The 21,903-nt window shown below is 41.0% G+C and overlaps 1 protein-coding gene across 1 annotated transcript in view; it reads right to left on the bottom strand.

Annotated features, from left to right (window-relative positions):
• Positions 1 to 21,903, bottom strand: part of LOC148443006 (venom factor-like) — a gene marked incomplete at its 3' end in the record, with an annotated part of 75,409 nt that overhangs the window by 31,875 nt on the left and 21,631 nt on the right. Inside the window, exons 8-15 of the mRNA XM_088463401.1 lie at positions 19,556 to 19,702; positions 15,931 to 16,137; positions 14,259 to 14,462; positions 12,769 to 12,930; positions 10,930 to 11,059; positions 9,935 to 10,009; positions 3,126 to 3,326; positions 683 to 794 (exon numbers count right to left, since the gene is read on the bottom strand). Of these exons, the coding sequence (XP_088319527.1) occupies positions 683 to 794; positions 3,126 to 3,326; positions 9,935 to 10,009; positions 10,930 to 11,059; positions 12,769 to 12,930; positions 14,259 to 14,462; positions 15,931 to 16,137; positions 19,556 to 19,702 (1,238 nt within the window). The remainder of the gene's footprint in view (positions 1 to 682; positions 795 to 3,125; positions 3,327 to 9,934; positions 10,010 to 10,929; positions 11,060 to 12,768; positions 12,931 to 14,258; positions 14,463 to 15,930; positions 16,138 to 19,555; positions 19,703 to 21,903) is intronic.

Here is a 21,903-nt window from a genome sequence, read left to right as displayed (position 1 = left end):
AACCTGTGTAAAATAGCAAATAACAGTGGGTAGTGCCATGCATACTGTACTTCTGCTTTAACTGCAACTTTGTACAATTAATTTGTGACAGAAATACCCAAACCAAAGTGTCTAATACATTATCAGCGACTTTGTCTGTGGCTATGATGCTAATAGGATGCAACATTTTGGCAAAAAGTCATGCCATACATATTGTGCCATATGGCACAAAAAGGACAGATGTACGAGGACACATTTTTATAGCTGCAAAGCATTGTACACCCGCAGCTACTTCACAGCTGTTCCTTGTGCATATGATCCAATATATGATGATCAGGCAAAACAGTACTGAGAACTAGGATTTTATTTGCCAACCAGCAAGTTGTCAAAATGGCCGACCATTAGCTTTGACTGGTATATTTAAAACAGCAAGATAATTAAAGGCTAAATCAGGCTTGCTTACTGGTTATTCCTATTGCCAATTTAAATATGTCTGTCAAAGCTTTCGATGATCAGAATAAAAAATTTATATAGCAACACAAGTTCATAGTTTACAGTATATTCCTTTTGGAAGAAAAAAGTGATGGACACAATTGGATGGGCCACTTTTTGGTCTGATTAATGTGATAAAAAAAGAAATGAAAGTCTACAATTAACATGTGATATTCAGAATATGTTTGCAGATGTGCAAGAGGCTATTTACCCATTAGCGTCTGGTTGCTCATGCATGGTCTCCGTCTTCCAGAACCAACTCTCCGGGAACTCTGTTCTGGATATAATTTCATCATCTTCAATGTAATCGCTGTCATCACCACCTGATATTGGTAAAATATTTTATTTACTATTATTGCTCCCACAACTTTTTAACACTGAGGCTCTGATTCACAGGTGGACACAGACGTGGCCATAGCTGCTTCTTTTGGAGGTGTCCCGTCTGCAACTTTTTGCAAAGGAAGCTACAAAGTCCTTATCTGCCATCTATCCATGCGTAGGCCTGTGCAAGGACTGAGACGCCCACTGTCAGCATCCGTACAGGCTCTAAGGACAATTGGTGCAGCTGTAGATAACACCATCAGTCTCACCATGGAAACTTGTACCTGAACTATGGCAGCTGCAGATTTACTGTCAGAGTATGGCCTTAAAAGTGAACGATTGAGCGCCTGTGTATGTAAACATCTCAGCAACAAGTCTGCATCACTCCCATAACACGCCCATAGGACAGACCATGTATGTCCGTCCACTAAGCCACCTCCCAATCACCACCCAGGAACACCCAGCACTTTTCATCTCTGATATACATCTCATTTGCAGCAGCGCCTCTGTGTGTACGCTGTGTGATGAATGCACTTTAGTATTTTTTAGGGATTTTTTTGCACGTGCGTAATAGAAAAAAAAAATCGCTGAAGCCCATGAACATCAGCATTGCGTACAGCTCTGAATGATGCCCTAAAAGTGAACCAAAGGCAGAACTCAATAGAATCAAAGGTATAATTTGGGGTGTGTGGTATGACATGTAGACAGTGATGAAATGTCGACATGTTGGAATGTTGACATATCGTCCCTGGTGGCCCAGCAGTGACTTACCTGCTCCCGATGGCTGCAGTGGCTCCAGCATGGCTTCCGAGTCCTGGCAGTTACGTAACTGTGACTTTTAGGTCAGAGCTTTAATCTTCTGGCGTTGGGGTGTGTATTTATCCCTTACCCCTAACTCTAATCCCAAATCCTATCCCTGCCTCTAGTGTCTAATGACTAATGTCAACCTTAATATGAACATTCTGACACTGTCGACATTTCACATGTTGCCAATGTTGACATGTTGCCTTTTGACATTTTAACAATGTCGATGTCATATCTGTTGGCATTGTAGTGTTGACATGAATATCAACATCGTCATTGTCGAACTTTTTACTTCATCCCGAGTAGGTGGAGTTCCTAATAAAGTAGAATACCATCTGTATTGCACATTCCTGCTCATCACAAATTAATGGCAGATTATTATATGAGATACCTGTTCTGCCAACGAGCCACATAGCCGGCAACATCTTAGACCAAGGCTCTCCGACTTTCAGTGGAACACTGCTTCAGGCCAAGATTTTTCTAGACAATGATGTTGCTCTCCCTTGCTTCCAATTGCCCAGGGAGGACATAGCCCTTAGTGCAACAAGGAATGCAGTCTCCCAATTAGAACTCATTGCAATCTTCAGTTTAGCTCTAGCCAAATGGGAGCCAAACCGCCCCCCCTGCTGATATGAACCAAAACCCTCCCAAAGATTAAAGTTGGTCTCATCATGTCAGCCCATAAAATTCCATAAGGATTAGATAAAATCACTCAGGGCAGTGGGTTATTGTTGGGGAAATATGGGGGTAGCACACTTTGGCTAAAAACACCGAGACACAGGCAACACAATGTAACCCTTTCCTGTGCACTGGAGAAGTTCAGGGCAGAACTAGATACTTTGGGAGGACATTCAGTAGGACTGAACAACATTATAAACATAACCCAGTGTATTACCTTTGTGGGAAAGGGAACCATGCAAGCTTGTCTTTTAAAATTGAACATGTGCAACATTCCTTCACAACATTTATGACAGAAAATGATGGAAACCACCATGTAATAGATTATCTATCAAGGAATGTAAAGAGCGCACAAGTGGAGTACATTCTATAAAATGATAGGTACAGTGAAATCTGGTTGGTTGCTATGAGCAACTTCTCAACTTGTCCACTGTTTACACTGCTTGGTACTGTACATCTCCTCCATAGATAATGAGAACACTTGTGGTGTTCACAAGTGGCAGATGCTGTAGGACTTCAAATCCAGGAAGCTCCCATATGTGGTGCTACAAGTGGTATAATTATCTTTGTATCTGGTAAAATATCATTTGCAAATGTGTTCACACCTGAACCATTTCAGCCCTCATTAGTCACAACAAGATCATCACAAGAAGCCACAAAAAGAGGTGCACATCACTATACAAATGATGACGAGCTTATTACTGTGGCTGGGAAATACCAATGATTGGCCTCATAAAGGGATAATCACATTCTAGTAACACCAGTTACTGAAAACTTTGTCTCCTACGTTCATATTTCTTGAGGACGTGTCTATAAACTATGATGCATTTATTAGTATCATGTCTCCTTACTTCTTGATAGGTCATTGGGATCTTTCAGTTGCCTCTCAACTGCCCTCAGCTTCTCAATATCCTTGCAGCAGTCAATGAAGGCAGCAATACACTTCTCTCCCTCCTGTATGAGACGTGAGCGACGTTCACAGCTGTGACCCAAGGGGTTATCAAACATGCCATCCTGACAACACGTCTTCTCCATGCCTGTGTATTGTGATGCTGTAAAATTGAGGCTCATAATTAGCATTTGTTCTGTAAAACCACCCACATATCCCAAAATTACGGATGTATATTCCTGTTCTCTGAATCCAATGTGGGAGACTAGAACATAAGGGTATAGAGGGCCTGATTCACAACCGGATGCTAAGCTGCGATCGCTCGCTATGGGCAATGGTCGCCCGTCTGTGCATGCGTATGCATCGCAGTGCACGAGCCAGTTCTGCAACCGGGAATCATGCGCTCATAGCACAAAGACTGAGCGCTACCTTGAGTGACAGATAGTGCCGTTTGTGGGTGGTAACAGGGGAAGGTGCTTGAGAATGGGGGAGTGGTGCTGTGAACACAGGTGTGTCTGGGCGTCAAAACAGAGTTTTATGGGTGTGCATAATTAGCAAAGTAGCGTCATTGTACACGTCACTTGCTTATTTTTCAGCCTGCAGTGATCACAGTGTTTGCGGTGGGGTAGGGGCTACCTCTAGCGCTGCGTGCAGCTCTGATGGCTCTCGATGTTACCGATTAATCACGCACTTTCTGGAGATGACCTGTGTTAAGAGAGGAAAGTGGGCATCTATAGACACCTGCGTTCGCTCACTGCCGTCGCTCTATAAGACATAGAGGGCGTCCTTCCGCCACACAGTGCGATCGTGGAATTTGCATACCCGGCCCCTTTTTGCAGCAAGCGATCGCGGCTTAGCGTCCGGGTCTGAATTAGGCCCAGAGTGCGGTGACAAGATCTCAAGTACTTTATATTCAAAAGCTCAAGCTCTTCCCTCTCTATTGCACCTTGGCTGCCTGGGAATTCAATATTAATCAAACAAAGCTTCAAAGGAGAGAATCAGATGCACAGAACATGAAGAGGAGAGAAGAATGTATTCTATCAAGAAGAATAATTCTTTCAAAAAGACAAGTGCAAATATAAAACAATGCACAAGAAAATTAACAAGCAAAGAGTGTAAAGCAGGCCCATAGAGTGGGGTGTAATAGTGGTCCATCATCAGTGTGCCAGGGCCTGGAGGTGGGCACTTTTGCCGTCCCATGGCCCCTGCATCTGGCTAGCAAGGTGAATGGAATGGCACCCTGTGGCCAGTAGTGCTGCAGTGTTGCTCAGAGCAGCCAAATGACGCCTCGGGCACACACCCTGCAGTGTGTAGAATCAAATCATTTTTATCTGGAACACAAATGAATGAAAATGCAAATTACACTGCTTCGAGGGTGGAAATCATCTTGTGTAGAACCTTAATGCAAAGAGAAACTGACACATGTCCGTGAGCTAACAGGGACTTCACCAGTCTCTGTGTAGCATTTTACCTTTTGGTAGGAGCACCCTCTGATGAGTATCAAAAAGAAGCCTCTGGAAGATCATTGACTAGGACAGTATGAGGTTTAATTTTTTTTAATTGATTATCCAACCATGAGATTCTAATTTCTGGCCCACCTATAGAACATGAACCTGCTGTGAGGCTGAGGAGATTGCTTTGATCATACAGGTAAGATTTGACTGTCATCCCCTTATATCTGAGTAGGGCAGTCATCACTACTATGATCTTTGTGAAGTTGCCCTGTTTTATGCTGTTAATAACCAAAATCAATGGTTCCATATTGAACATGTTCACCTACAATTTAACCTTTAGAGAATTCAGAATCAAAGTCAAAGAGGCATAATTACTATACTACTTTACTTACTAAAGTGAGAGTTTTAGAAGTGGAGATGTTGCCCATAGCAACCAATCAGATTCTAGCTATTATCTTCTAGAAAGTGTTAAGTAAATTGCAAGTAGAATCTGATTGGTTGCTATGGGCAACATCTCCACTTCTAAAACTCTCACTTTAGTAAATATACCCTAATGGTTCCTCTGTAACTGGGAGAGATTTAAATAAAAACCCAATCCTTTCTGCTCTTTCAGGACTGGATTAACTTTTTCTAGCTCAAATAAGGAACTGACTGGCTTTGTTTACATGAAGTCTCATGATGTGAAGGACCTTGGCCGGGATTTCAGTTGATTTATCATGTACTGTATACAAAACGCATGATAAACCTTACCTATAAGTCTGTGGTGTAATCATTTCACTGGCACCATGAGATATGCCTATGGGCTCCCACCACTAGAGTTCCTGGCAGATAGTTTACCTGCCACACTGACTGCAATTCAGACGTCTTGGGAGCTGTGGTTTGTCTCCTTGTCTACTTGTATGGATGAAGGGAACAAGACTTTGGCATTAAGAAGCAATAACAGGGAAAAAAGATCTTTTTTCCCCATGTAGCTTGAAAAAAATTTTCAGCAGTTCTTGGACTCTGCATCTACTTCACATGTCCAAAGCCAATGGGCATGATATGCCAAGCCTGCTACGGCTGTAATTCTATCCCCAATGATCTCCTTGTAAATGGTTGTTTTCCATATATAGTAATAAGGCTTATAAATATACTCCACGAGATTTATCAATTCTGCATTTGGTCTGTCAGATTCCGGACCCTCTGCCAACTTCCTGATCCATCTTTCTATTTCTTTATAAACACACTCTAAAGTTAAGCTGGGACAAAGCATTTCTCCTGTAATAGTGTAGACAATCTTAAGTATGGCCTTAATTAATGTATCTACCCATGCTCCTGTAACATAGTCTTTATTAGAATGGTGGTAGTCATACGCAAACACTATGAAATCATTCACCTTAGGCAGGGCATTCTATTTAGAGTTCAAACATGTGATCAAGCTTAGTTCATGGTTCACTAAGTAGATCACCCAACTGAGAAGAAGGGGAAAAAACTGTCTGGAATCTTTGATTCCTCGTTCTCCTTAATCTCTGTTTTGTGCCTGATGAAAAGTAATATATCTGCCTCCTGTTTTATGTTAGAATCCTCACCAGGATATGAGGAAACTACAAGGTCAAAAACTGCCACCATCTTACCTTCTTCCTGGGAAGAAAACTCAAATTCAGATCTACTGCATCCAGAGCCTGGAGAACCCAAGGAAGGTAATGCTTTCTGTGGTCTGGAGATGATGGTGTTTGTCAGAATTATCTCCAATGATGAGCATACTTAAATACCATGTACCAACCTTGTTAGATCCTGAGCCCAGATGAGCTTCCCAGGCATTGTATAGTAAATGCAGAAAGTAAAGGACCCTGGGAGATATGTCATGGGAAGGACAGAAGAGGAAAACTTCCTACTAAGCTCCATAGGACATAGAACATGCTATGGGGGTTATGTATTAGCCTGGATAAGACACTTGGTCCAAGCAGATCCCAAGTTATGGGTGCACTCACAAGCATATATGATATATAATATAATGCACTGGTCCTCCAAATAACATACTGCTTATAGGGTGTCCATTCCAGACTGGCCAAAAGTAGTGACATGTAAAGCAAATACAATCTTTTACCATTGACCTTATTCCAGGCATGGCCCTGGTCATACTCCTTTTCCCATAAATGGAATGTGGAGCTGCAAAATCCTTATTCTGATGGTCTGATGGAACCATCTTCAAAGAGGTGCAGGAAGCTACTTACCTTGTTGGCATGCCTATAGTGAGACCAGTACCAGCAGTAGAGGTAATCCAATTCTGCGTATGTACTGTTGTCAGAAGTATGACTGATCTTAGCACCTCACAAACCTGCTTTCTGAAGGATGCCAAACCAGAAGAAAATTAAACAAATTAAATAAAAACAAGAAATCAAGAAAAATAAAGTGACTGCCAGTCACAGAAAAAGTGCCAAGCTCTGGTGAGCACTTAAAGAAAACACCAAGGCAGCCAATGTGGGGAGGGGTTGGGCTTTAGAATGTACATTTAAATGGCATACTTCCTGTCACCCTAGTGTTTCAGTGTCCCCATGGATGAATGAGAAATATAGTATTGTCCCTCTTTACAATTGCTCTGGAAAATATAAACATTATTGCCTATTTTTTAATGAGATTGTGGTTAATTATTTAATTGATAATATGTTACATGGATACTAAGTAGTAACAAGGCTAATGTTTATCAAGATTAACATCATCACCATCTGGTATCTACAGCATCTACTGTGTTAAGCAGTGCCTTCTAGTCCACCAAGTCTCACTAGCTGGCCACTGAACGTCTCTCTCTGCACAGGCTGACAGGCCCCATAACAGTCTTTTAGCTCCTTCAGGCTGCAGTCCATCCCCCTGGCCACTGGCACTCCCTCAAGTGGCATCTCCTCGAATTTAAGGTGACAGATGGCCACTGATGTCACCTACCATGGTATTCAAATTGTTCTGCCTAATTGCACTTTGAGGACCATATAGTGCCAAAGTATTATGTTTCTTTCACCTATTTCCAGAATTAATTGTTTTCTGACTATGTCTCTGCATGTGCTCTCAGTCCAGATTCTGTGCCACTGAGCTCAGATTGTGCCCTAATCAGTTGGCCTTCACCTTGACCTAGGTAAAATGAGTACAATTCTGATTTCCAATTTGGTACTTTTCTCCCATGTTCCAAAAGCAACTCCAAGCTAGCCATGTTAGAGAGCTGACAGAGGAATGAGACCTGTGAACTTCTGGCAGCCAAGTACAAATTGTTTTGTGGCAGTCCCTGCTGAAGACCATAGTCTACTTCTTTGTAGACTTCCCTCACAGTGATGAGCCCAATTATAGGCTATTTTAACTAAATGATTGAACCTGTATGTGGTTGATAAATTGATAAAGCAGAAATATGCCTTTACTTAATTATACACATAAAACAAATATAAAATGGATTTCAAAGATTATTTGACCACAATTACCATTAGTATGTATTTTACTAAAATATTGATGTAAACTAATATCATCTCTTTAGTCCTATTAAATTAATTTTCTGATATATTTATTAACTGTTTTATAAAGTACTTTATTATGCTGTGTCATAACTGATAAATAGAATTGTAATACCGACCTGATAAATAGAATTGTAATACCGAGTAATGTAGTGACTTTAGATGATATTACAATGCAATTATATGTGCGTACTATGTGAAGAATAAAATAACTTTCTTAAAATTTTACAGAGGAGAATCATAATAGCTGAGACCGGCTTAACAGAACAATGCAAGTGACTGATAAAAAAATTAGTTTAACTTTTAAGAAAACTGACCTTGTAAAATGTTTATACATGCATACATAGATATATATATATATATATATATATATATATATATATATATTTAAATATTGATAAAGATTATAACTGATGTTATTACGTTAAAATATATAATTTGATATATTTTATGCTACTATGTACTGGAAATAAATATATTGTTTATAAAGACAAATATGGCTGGAAATGTGGTAACAAAAGGATAGATATCGAGGAATGGGAAAATATAGAAAAGTTAAAATGGCCACCGAGGTCCAAGGTCCCTTGGTAAAACTAAAAAAAAGAGACATATGCTATATGAAGTAAGACAGGTCCAAGGTCCCTTGGAAAAAATAAAAATGGATACAGGCCAAGTGATCTAAGACACAAACATGGATCTATGTCAAGGTTACGGTTAGCTACTCATGGATCCACAGATGGTTAGTTTCCTATGGTACATAAATCTATGTCAAGGTTATTTCCCATGGAATTAAATATTAAAAGATGAGTCTTGATGGCTTCCTCTGTAGAGAAGGTATAAATATTGGAGCCTTTATGGGTTCAAGAGATTGTATAATCTTGTATTTGTACTTTACTTGTTTTCTGTTCAAGAATTGTTAAGTATAAGTAAGTTTTTTATTATCTAATCCTTGACTGAACATTGAATAATTTAGACAATATATCTTTTTACTGTTTATTTAAAAGACTGTTATAATGTTGTTGACCATTGTGTGAATGATTGAGTAAATGTCTTGGATCAGCTTTTACAGGATCTGAATGTGCTGGATCAGCCTTTACGGGTTCTGAATGTGTGATAAGATTCTGAATTCAAGTATCACTTTGGTTAACGCTTGATGAAGGAATAAATATTTCCAAGTCCGAAGTGGAAACAATACAGTAATTACACTATAAGGCCTTAGATAGATAAGTGTGAAACACGTGTAATAGAATAAGGTAGTTAACAGGAAAGGTTTAATATAAATGTTTTAATTTTTAATGTAGTTATCTGCAATTCATATATCAGTAATATAAAGGTTTGTACATTCCTTACTGCAACATTCACAAAATACATTGCTGTGTTTTTTTCTGTACTTCTTTATACTATACAGAGAATACATTTATATGGAGCTTTTTAATGGATGTTATTCATATAAAAATGTTCATGAGAAGGAAGCCTTTCATTTCTTGGTAAACATTGATTGAGTGTATCAGGGTATGTGAAGTGAATTAACTACATTAGACTGAAGGTGAGTGGCAGTTATAGCATTCCCGATTACAGACTATTTCAGTGTCTCTAGAACAGAGGTGGCCAAACTCGGTCCTCGAGATCTACCAACAGTTCACGTTTTCCTGGTCACCCAGCGGGTGCACAGGTGTAGTCATTACTCACTGAAACATTTTGAAAGATCCACAGGTGGAGCTAATTATTTCACTTGTGATTCTGTGAGGAGACCTGGAAAACGTGAACTGTTGGTAGATCTCGGAGACCGAGTTTGGCCACCCTTGAACAAGCAGTTGGAGGATTCCTTCCTATTGTAGTTTTACCTTTATTCTGTTTATGTTGAATCAATGCTGCTGTTTCACGTCGTCTGCGCTTTAATTTTACCTGACATAAAGGGTCTGTAGGAAATAAGACAAACAGGTGAGGGCATATATAATAACTGGCAATTAATTAGTACATTTCATGTTAGGGTTCTAATATTTCCTAAAGCAGAAAACACTGCCAAACAATTATATAAATGAGATATGGAAAACAGTAATACAGCTATTTGTAACTCATTCCCTAATTTCTATTACTCAAAGTGTATTAACAGTATACTGTACATTCCATGAATTTCTAGGTGCAAAAACTGGGACTCTCATTAAAACATTTAAAATAGAGACACAGGTAGGTAATAGGTGCACTGGACACAGGCAGATGAAAGTAGCCTCAGTGGTTTCCTATGCCTGTGGGGTGGGGGGCGAACACACTGATCGCGCCCCCCCTACCAGCTTTGCGCCGGGCTGAGGGGCTCACAGCGCCCCCCTCTTTTTCCTAAGGGGGCGTGGTCATCCCTCCTGCTATTAGGCCACGCCCCTTTCCCTTGGGCCCGGCGCAGCTCTTGACGTCCCTGTCGGTATGACAGGATTGATGCAGCACAGTCAATATAGCTTAGTTATTTGGAAAGCACACAAAAATATATTTATTTTGATGAAGACGTCTTTAACTCTGATTCAGCTACACAGTGTCACAGCAGTTTTCATTGTTGAACCAGGTAAATGCTTTCACTTTTAGACTGAGAAAGTTACAACTAAACATTGGGGTATATTTACTAAGGTGCGGGTTTTTAGAAGTGGTTTTGTTGTCCATAGCAACCAATCAGATTCTAGCTATTACCTTCTAGAAGGTGCTAGATAAATGTTAAGTAGAATCTGATTGGTTGCTATGGGCAACAAAACCACTTCTAAAAACCCGCACCTTAGTAAATATACCCCATTGTGTCGATTTGTGGTTTTAGTGCCTATTAGCTATAATTGCCAAATGTATAACAAATTATCACCTGAGCGCTGAGGAGTTGTCGTCTGGAAGCTTGTCTGTAGGGCCAGCCCAGCATCATAAAACACTCCTGGGGTATCTGCACCGCTCCCCGGTGTACAGCCAATGTCATACTTCTCCACTGAGTCCCAAACCTTGTAATAAGAGCTTACACCTGAGACTTACATAAAAGTATGACCACCAAACTATGGACCTGATTCAGAGCCACTCGCTAGATGCGATCGCTCACCCCCAGCGTATGCAAATTTGGCAAAGTGACGGCATGGCAGGCGCTCGCTTGGAAAGGCATAAGCACGCCCACTTTGTGTTGACAAGCGATCACTTTTTTGTACACAGACGCCCATAAGCCTATGTAGAGATGCCCACTAGCGCACGTAATATCCACGAAGTGTATTAAAACATTGGTACATCGAGAACCATCGGAAGGGCTCGCAGCGCTTGTGGTTGCCTTACCTTACCGCAAGCTCTGCGAGGACTTCAGTGTAAAAAAAAGGCTGGTGGCGTGTACTATGAAGCTGTCTGTTAATTATGTATGCCTTAGAAACGGCGTTGCAACACTCAGGCACGCCTGCGTTCGCACCTCCACTCCCCCGTTATTAGTGTTACCACCCACAAATGGCCTCTCCTGTCACTCATTACACTGGGCTGTCTTTGCTGGGCGAGCGGATTCCGATCGCTCCGAGTAGTTTGCGCATGCGCAGAACGAAGTGTACGTATGCGCAGTCGCTTACCATCGGCCACGAGCGAGCGGCCACTTGCGAGCGGCTCTGAATGAGCTCCTATTTCCTACATCAAAGTGAAAAACAAAACAATGTTTGTGGTTTATGTACTGAGCCTTGCAGAGAGATAAAGTGGACGGCGATAAAGTACCAACCAATCAGCACCTGTCATTTTTCAAACCCAGACGGTAAAGTGGCAGTTAGGAGCTGATTGGTTGATACTTTGGGGTCTATTTACTAAGCAGTGTTAGGAGACAGAGTGAAAAGTAATAAGAAAGTGATAAGGTGGCAGCCAATCAGCTCCCAACTGTCATTTTTCAAACACAGCCTGTGAGATGACAGTTGGGAGCTGATTGGCTGGCACCTTATCACTTTCTTATCACTTCTCATTCTGGGGGTCATTCAGACCCGGTCGTTAGCGCCGATGCGCACGGACCGGGTCGATGGCCTCCCACAGAGCATGCGCACGACGGCGCCGGCGCCGTCGTGCGCATGCGTGAGACCCGCTACGACCGACAGCGCCGGTCGTAGCGGGTCTCGATCCAAAGGGGACGAGCTGTCGATGTTGATTGACAGCTCGCCCCGTTTGGAAGGCGGGCCGGGGGGGTGGCAGCCAAACGGAGGCGTTCCCATGGGAACGCCTACCGTTTGGGGGAGGCCCCACTGACATCACTAGTGATGTCAGTGGAGAGCTTCCGGCTCTGACAGAGCCAGAAGCTTTCCTGGGCTTACGACAAGTGAGACCCTATCCTAGGGTCTTGTCGTAAGCCCCGATGGTCGCGATGGTCTCTGACCATCGTGACCATCACCCGAGCGGTCGTTAAAGCTGTGGGTGTTAACCCAGAGCCTAACGACCGCAACAGAGGCGGGCGGTCAGGATGCAAGTGGCCACCCAGTTTCTGAGCGATCGCTTGCATTCTCCGACCGCCTCTGAATGAGGCCCTCTGTCTCCTAACACTGCTTAGTAAATAGACCCCCTATATCTTTGTCCACTGTCTCTTAGTAGATAGACCCTGTAATCTTTTTGAGGCACAGTTCACTTTCTGCATAGTTAGATTGTTGAGCTTTCCTACAGAATCTATGATATATAAACTTCAGTGTTCATTACATTTTATTCTACTTACCTTGCTCTGTGAGATCTTAAACTTGCTGTTCAGCACATAGACACCTTTGTCCACAGCCACCAGCCCCACGCTGGACTTGTGATCTGCCCTCACTTTCAGTCTCATAGCTGACCCTGGGAACTGTACTGCGTTGTCCTTGTCCTTCTCTCCTGATAACTCCAGCTTTGGCACAGTCCATGCATATGTTAGTATACAATCAATCACCTAAATAACATCTGTACAGATACATTTATTCAATTATATAAATAATAATCACAATACTACAAAGCTGCTTGCTGATTGTGAATACTCCCGTAGGGTGCAGGTTCTCAAACTCCGTCCTCGGGACCCCCAAACAGTGCATGTTTTCCAGGTCTCCTAACAGAGTCTCAAGTGATATAATTAGCTCCACCTGTGGATCTTTTAAAATGTATCAGTGAGTAATGAATACACCTGTACACTTAATGGGTGACCTGGAAAGGTGACCTGTGTGGGGTCCTGAGGACCGAGTTTGAGAATCTCTGCTGTAGGAGGATTAGGCAACTGCCCAGGCAGCTTGACCCCTGGCTTAAACAGTTTGAACAATCCCTCCCTTGAAACAGACCCTGAGGACAGACTTGCTGTCTACAGGCCATGCTATTGGGGAAGCAAAAGTCAAAGAAAGATAAAGCAATCTTCCCTTTGCCTTTAAATATAATCTCTAATAAGCTTTCACTGGGCAAAGCAATTACTTGGAGGGCATAGATTCACTCTGCCCGGGGAGGTGTTTTCTAGAAACCATCTTCCCGTTTTTTTTTTAATAGGTGTGATCTAAATATCTTATAAGAGCAGGGCTGGACTATAAACCCAAAGATATATAGTAACAGATGATGTAGAGAAATTACAGTATATTTGTGAACATTAATAGGGATTGTGAGGTCTAATTAAGTATGTTCAATTAAAAGAATCTCCATTTATCTAATTGTATTATATTTATTCAGTATCAATGAAACAATAGCTAGAATGTTTATATCTCCATTCATAACAATAATATCAGATATGATTATATAATATTTAGTATAAGTTACACACAGGAGCGTTTCTAGAGAGGAGGGGGTGCCTGTGCAGTCTCCGACACGGGCCCCCTTCTCTCCGCCCGGCGGCCGGCAGCGCACTCAGCTGTGTGCGGCCAGTGCCGGAGTTATAGACTCTGGGCACTAGAATGCACCCAGAGTCTATAATGTCTGCACAGGTCACCGGGAAAATGGCCGCGGCAGCTATTTTCCCTGTACTGCACATGTGCAAATGATGGGAAAATGTCCGCCGCGGCCATTTTCCAGTCATTTTACAGTGCCGGACCCCCGCGCTGATGTAGGACTCCGGAGAGGTAAGTAATATTATGGGTGCAAGATGTGCGGTGCGGGGCCCCCCTGGATCCAGGGGCCCGTGTTCCCCGCACACCCTGCACCCATTATAGTTATGCCCCTGGTTACACAGTAAGATACATAGATAATTACATAGATCTCTCTTACCGTCCCCATACAGGTGTCTGCCACATCCACCCAGACGGAGTCAGCTACGATCTCACGCCCTGCACCAGTGTCCACCATATAATAAGCCACAAAGCGGAATGACGGGATGAATTCCATGGTTACTGGCAGCAACATAGACACCAGGTTTTGGCCTGGTGACCTCTCCTGTCTGCCCACTTTCATTATCCTCCCCTTGTTCAGTATCTGTATAGAAAGAAATGTAAAAAAAAATCCTCATTGTTATAATGTTCAACACAAAGTATAATGTGCTTAATAGACACTTGGGGCCAATATCAGTCTCCATGATCTGCAGCTTTCCATCATCGATGTTCCCATGTGTTTGCTTTTTACAGTAGGATTAAAAGCACAAGTTTTTCTGTGCACCTCCAGGACTGCAACAAATAAATCCAAAAAAGTCACATTGCCGGCATCACACAGAATAAAATCGGCCCCTTGAACTTATCAATTGCTTGAATGTCTCTTAAGGATGAGTGTGATTTATGCTGTAGAGATAGGACTGGTGAGACTACTGTACGTCCCACTAATCTGGTCAACAAACTGATGACACAAGTCATTTATCAGACTATCACTGTGACACTGACAATATTCTTATTTATTACTGATAAGTATATTTCTATGTTTTAAAATGCTAAATTAAATAGACTATACTATACACTTTGGATAACATACAGGATACGCTGTTTTATTTACTTTCAAATTCAACACATTTTGGATGGGTAAGGAAAGGGGAAATATGAAGAGTTGATGATAGTTTTAATATAATGAGCCTATTTGAGGATCAAGTTGTACAATAAACTAAATATTAACTTGTACAAAATAATGACCACTGTATGTATTATAAAAAACATATTTATACTGTAAATAACCCCTGTTTTAAAATAAATAATACATTTGAGAAATGATTTGATAAAGAACGTGCAGCAAGTTCAGGACCAGCAATAGGCCCCCTTGGTATTCAGCAAACTTTGCTTCCAAGAACAAGCACCGTCTTCAGACGGCGCTTGTTCTTGGATCCCAGCTCCTTCCTATGGGAAGGAAATTCCGGGGATGCGAAGAGGAATTCAGTTGATCCCTCCACGGCCTCCTCACTACCTACATGGCAGACCCTCCGCCGCCTCCTCACTACCTACACAGTGCGGCTTTTATTAATGCACAATGGGAAATAATCGTTCGATCTGCGTGAAAATTGCAATAGGGTCCATTTCTGAATCAGGCCCGAAGTTGCTTAGCTAGTGTATCGGGCCTCTTTGATTTGTGATATTTGTACTGTACATCTGTGTGAGTCTCTGAATCTGTGCAAAAACCACTTTGATGTCAATAGCCGGAGCTTTCCTCACGTCAAGTCTTTTGTGCTTGATCTGTGACTTTGTACGTGTGTAAAACCAATTCCTGTGTGGTTAAAGTCGCAGACCAGCATCTCTACTGTAGTACACTGTGAGCGGCTTATCACTGATTCTGTGATGCGTATTTAAAGAATAATACTGTACTCTACTGATCTCAGAGCATCTCAGTGGCGCCAGGCATCTTATGCCATATGGTTTATTGACGCTAGGTGTATGAGGACACATCTGTACTGCTGAAGTCTAACAGGCTGCTAGAATAAAATTTGTAGACATTTCAATTTCTTCAAAATATTGATGTAGGTCATTACCACGTAGCTAAAATGGCTGATCTGGCTCTGAACTGCAGTGTCCTTGTTACGGATACTGAAGCTGATCACGGTATTTTGTCCAGGTTTCAGCACCCCGCCTGTGGTAGTGAGATGCAGGTAATTGCCACCAGTAGACCTGTATGCGCTGGCTGTCATGGTGGCAGAGGCTTGCTGGTCATCCGTTAATTTAGGGTCTGTTGTTGTAACCTAGAAAGAAGGAAAAGCCGGACATGAGATAGACATCTAGATCTAATGACTAGAGTAATAACATATTTTAAATTGTAAGCAGCTGAACACAAATGTAGGATCGACATGCCGACGTTATCTTATCATCACCTATGTACCATTAATACCCTGACTCTCTTCTAGGCAGGATAACATTATTACATGTATAACGCTGACATTATTACAGTTCAGTTGACATCTACAATTCTAGTGCAGGATGGATGGGAAAATGAATAAAACCGTAGATCACAATGTGTCCTATATGTGTATAGCGGTGTAATATTTATATTTATTATATATTCCAATAATTATAATGAGATAAGTGCAGTACGATGTGGTACAAGTTGTCGATATTCAGATTGTTGACATGGACGTTATGTCAGCATGTGAAATGTCGACATTGTTAGAACACAGCATTTTTCATGCATTTAAGGGCCTGATTCAGAGACGCTCGCTAGATGCGATCGCTCGCACGATGTGTATGCAAATTGCGTAGGCAGTGCTGTCGCACAACAATGCATTAGCGCACCCAGTGTTTCTTAGAGAGCGATCACATAGTGTATGAAGACACCCACCAGCTTGTTTTAAGATGCCCACTTGTGCACGTCATGTCCAGGAAGTGTATGCAATCATCGGTACATCGGATGCTATCGCAGAGCTTGAGGTTGACCATACCCTTCCGCAAGCACTGTGAGCACCTCAGTGTAAAAACAAGCCAGGGGAAGTGTACTATGACGCTGTCTTATAATTATTCACACCTCTAACACGCTGTTGAGATGCTCAGGCACGCCTGCGTTTACACCTCCACTCCCCCGTTTTTAATGGCCAGCCCCTGTTACCACCTACAAACGGCCTCTCCTGTCACTCACTCTGCTGGGCTGTCTAGCGAAGCGAGTGAATGCATTGTGAACTTTCTCTAAAGTATACACATGCGCACACTGCATACCATCGGCAGCAGCGAGAGTATGCATCTTAGCGAGTGGGTCTGAATGAGCTCCTAAGCCCAAAGCCTGCCCTAACCATATCCCTAACCGCAGCCTAACCCTACCACTAACAATAGCTGTCAGCATTGTGCCTGTCGATATTATAGCATCCATGTTGATATTCTAAATGTCTATTTTCAGGCCATGTCGGCATTCTGCAGTCAACATTCTGCCATTTTAACTATATACCGTGCATTGGGATCTATCCTTCCTATGAATGTGCCTGTGTTCCTTGTATTTAATTAATAATTGAGTTCATTGTACAAGTCAGCTTAATATGGTTCATCTCATGCAGAGATTGGTATTTTATACAGAACACTAGGATTCTGGGATTATCCCATGCCTTGTGCTGTATACAGGAAGGCAGAGTTTACAATGGTAACGCTCTAGGGTAGATATCTTATTATGTTTTTCTTTCATTTTGACTCTCCTCCCCATAGCAGCAACACCTATAAATCTCCCAACCATTACTATGGGTACTGCCATTTAACTCTTTGTATAGAAGTATAAATTCAAATATTTCAGGGACTTGTCAGGGGTAATATTTTATATGTGGCCATTGTAAAGGGAAATATTTTCGAATATGCTCATAGTTCATCCTGTCTTTAAGCATTATGAATAAAACTCCTGGAACTCTTTCCAGCTCAAAACGACTAATAACAGATAACAAAATATACTGGCTAAATAGCACATCCATTTTGCAATCTTATACCATAGAAAAAAATCTATCATAAAAAGGAATTCCTAATGTGGTTTTGTGTTATATATGTTTACTGAATACATTAAGGAACATGGATAGTAAATATAGTTTCCCTGTAGCTTTAGTTAAAGTTCAGTGAGTAGACTGATAATCTGGACCCGGTTCTGAGTTGAGAATAAAAAAACAATCAAATAACTTTGCACCTTGGTAAAACCATGCTGCACTACAGGAAGGGCAGATGTAAAATGTGCAGAGAGAATAGATTTGGGAGGGCCGTGTCCTAGCTCATATCTGAATTGAAAGCTGTCCAGCATTTGTGGGCTACATGCAGAAACAGCCAATATTTACCCTGCACGCAGAAACAAATATATTTGCACACCTTTCATTGCAAGACTTTTTGTTCCAGATAAAAAGTAACTTTTTTTTTATTGGCTCTCAACTCAGAATTTGGGATGTGCGAGATCAGATTAGTTCCGATTTCCCCGCCAAATTTGGATTTTTCCCGCCAAAAATCGGGCAAAAGGTCATCTTTCATGGACAAATAATCTTTCAGGAATGATGATGTTTGTCCATGAAAGATGACGTTTTGCCTCTTTCTGGGACCAGATTTTTGGAAGGAAAAATCCGAACTTGGTGGGAAAATCCGAACTGATCTGAGCCGCACATCCATACTCCGAATTAGACCCTCTATATCAGAGCTCAGTCAATGCTGGGAATATTTAAGAATAATTTTCTTCACCTGCTCGTTAGATTATTTAATTGTTTTGTTGTGGCTCCTACTTTCTATTATTTTAGCTGCTCATTGACTTCTATAGACCCCGTGTATATCATGAATATTTCTGCAGTGTTTGTGATGTTTGCTCTTTCTCCAAACATACAGTATAAACAGACATGTCCTTTTACACTATGACTTAAATCGCGCCAGATAACCCCTCTCAGAGTGCCAGGATCCTGACAACTCGGCCACGCCAAGCGGCTTTTCACTGAAACTGTGCATCTTATTTGCATAAAGAAAAATGCTGTAAGTGACAAAGTTTTATTGCTGGGATGTAGTTAATATATCTACACCCAGCACCCCAGCTGATGAATACCGACAGTAGGTGACATGCCGATGTCGGATTCCCGACAGCCGGGATGCCGAATGTAAATATAGCGGGGCTAGTTACGACTTATCCATGGGGGGAGGGTTAGGTTTAGCCATCACGGGGGGTGTGAGTTTGGGTTAGGCTAGGGGAGGGGCAGGATAGGATTAGGCACCCCCGGCAGTGGGTTAGGGTTAGGCACCACTGTGAGGGTTAGGTTTAGGCACTAAAATGGGAGGGTTAGATGTAGGCACCAATGGGGGAGGGTTAGGTTTAGGAACTAATGGGGAGGGTTAGTGTTAGGATGTAGAAATAGAGGGTTAGGGTTAGGGGTAGAAGGGGGAAGGGTTACTTACCCGACCCTTGTCAGGATCCTGGGCATTGGTATGCCTCTCTAGGTATGTTGACAACAGGCATCCCAACTGCCGGGATTTCATACCCATTCTGTATTTATAGTGAACGCAGACCAGAGCGATATTTGTACATCTGTGTAAGAAGGGCTGTGGTGTGAATAGCTGCAGCTTTCCTCACACTAAATGTGTTTATGATGACACATCTGTACTTTAATGATTGTTCCACCATGTAAACATATTGTCAATTCTGCATTATTCCAAAGATATAAAAATATGTATTACCGTTATTTGCAGAGAGCTTATATCTGAGCCCGAATTGACAATGAGCCGAACTGTTCCATCATCCTGAGTTGATCCTCCCACTGCCCCTGGTTCAGCCACCACAGATACACCCTCTGCCGGAGACCCATCTGGGTTAGTGATAAACACCTAAAGTAGGAAAGACAAATGGGAAATACTGTATCTATGTTTTAACATAGACGACTGATTATGAAACAAAATCAGTAGTTCTTTACTCCCATTCAGTGGTGCTTTCTGTGCAGGTCCCTGGAGCTATTGTGAAATAAAGTTGGGTTTGTTACATATAGAGGTCTGTTAACACGACAAAATTGTTTCATGAGTTTGACAGGAGCCCCACATTATTACGCCATGCTGTTGTTAGGGGGAGATGTTCTAAGCTCTGAAAAGTGATAAACTGGAGAGTGATAAACGAGCAGCCAATCAGCTCCCAACTGTCATGTTAAAGGCTGTGTTTGAAAAATGACAGTTGGGAGCTGATTGGCTGGTGATTTATCACTCTCCAGTTTATCACTTTTCAGAGCTTAGTACATCTGGCCCGGACATAGGGGGAGATGGATCAAGCCTTGGAGGGTGATAAAGTGGAGTGGTTGCCCAAAGCAACCAATCAGCTTTTAACTGTCATTTTTCTAGCACAGTCTTTGATATTACAGTAAGAAACTGAAACTGGGACCCGGCGGAAAGGTAAGTATTGAAAAGTGCAGGGAATTTTCGGGAAATCATCCTGCTCCTTCCCTAAAGATAGTCTGACATGGGGGATCACTATGGGTACCCCCGTTTTGGCCTGTGGAAGTTAAGTCGGGTTTTTAAAAAGCTGCGGCAGGTGCATAAATGCGCCTGTGAAGAAGGGGTGAATAAAAATAACTATGCCCATCAAATTTGGAGTACATGAAAATGGCTGCAAGCAAATTTTCAAGTTCCTGAAGTTATTTTTCAAATATCTTCAAAAATGCACCTTCAGCAACCACCCGCAATGAACAAAACACCTGCTGCATACTTGGGGACCCCATGTGAAGCAATTTCGCTAGTTTAAAACTTTGTTCCCCATTTTTTTTTGCCCCAAAACTTAAAGTACATTTTTTGGGGTGTCCAGAGGATTTTTGTTTATTTTTTTTACACAGATTACTTTTAGGGGACATTAAAAAAAGGCTGCAGGCTATTTTATTTTTTTCTACACCCCAAAACCCCAATTCTGCACTTTTTTTCGCCATGTATTACATGGTGAAAACTTATCCTCGTTTTTTAACAAAGACTTTCGCACCTGCGAAAAGTCTTTGAAATTCAATATGGGGATAATTGAAACAGGTGAATATTATATCGCAGCCAAATTGAAAATTGCAGCAAGTGTTGGAAATTGAAACCAATTATTACAATTTTTTATTTATTATTCATTATACTATCATTTATATTTTATATTTTAGTGCTGGGATTGGGGATTTTTTAATCCCTTTCTGTTTGTTTTGAGATACATGTCGACCTTACCCACATTTATGCAAAAAATTCCAGATGGAAGTTAAAACAATAATTTTTGTTGCTTTAAAATTATGACATTAGTTTTGCACATCTTAGTTTAACACAAAATAACTGTAATGGCTGCTTAACTGATATTGATGACACAAATGTAGATTTTAACATCAATGTTTATGTGACTATGAATTCACTGTGTTCTTGTGTGATAAACCCAGCACGATTGCTAGAATTGTTTCTCCTCTTCTATTTTATAGCTGTCATATTATAATTTGTATTTATCATTTGTATTTATCAGTAGACAGTGTTGTACTATATTTACAGCGTTTTTAACTCTACATCATACTTTTGTTAAACACTGCAATTTCAAATAGGAATATTAGGTAATTATATATATTTAGGCTAATTGCTAATAAAAAAATTTTTTTTAGTAAACTCTTATGATTCTGCCAACAAGTGCTGTAGAAAGTCCTTAGTGTTCTTTGATTTTAGTTAGCGCAATATTAAACTATTGGGGAAAAATTACATAGAAGAAATAAAAATGTAGGCTCCATGTTTTTTAATATGTATATTGGAGCTCAGTTTCTGTTTGGGAAGATTAAATATATTTAAAAAAATATATATTCTGTAATTGGTCTTCTGTTTGTTCATAATTACAATATATTACAATATATTAAATTGATTATTATTATTATTATTATTATTATTATTATTATTATTATTATTATTATTATTATTATTATTATTCTGAATAAAGAGCCAACATTTCTTTAAGCAATGTATTATTAAAGTTAAAAGGGAACAGGAATTACAAGTTGTAAAAAAAACAGAAAATTTGCATTGCAAATCCTAAAACTATAGGATCT

Source organism: Taudactylus pleione, unplaced genomic scaffold, assembly GCF_031769625.1.
Source record: "Taudactylus pleione unplaced genomic scaffold, aTauple2 ptg001357l, whole genome shotgun sequence".
NCBI lineage: Eukaryota > Metazoa > Chordata > Amphibia > Anura > Myobatrachidae > Taudactylus > Taudactylus pleione.
The sequence above is the reverse complement of the archived record's forward strand: the minus strand, read 5'-3'. Positions and strand labels throughout refer to the sequence as shown.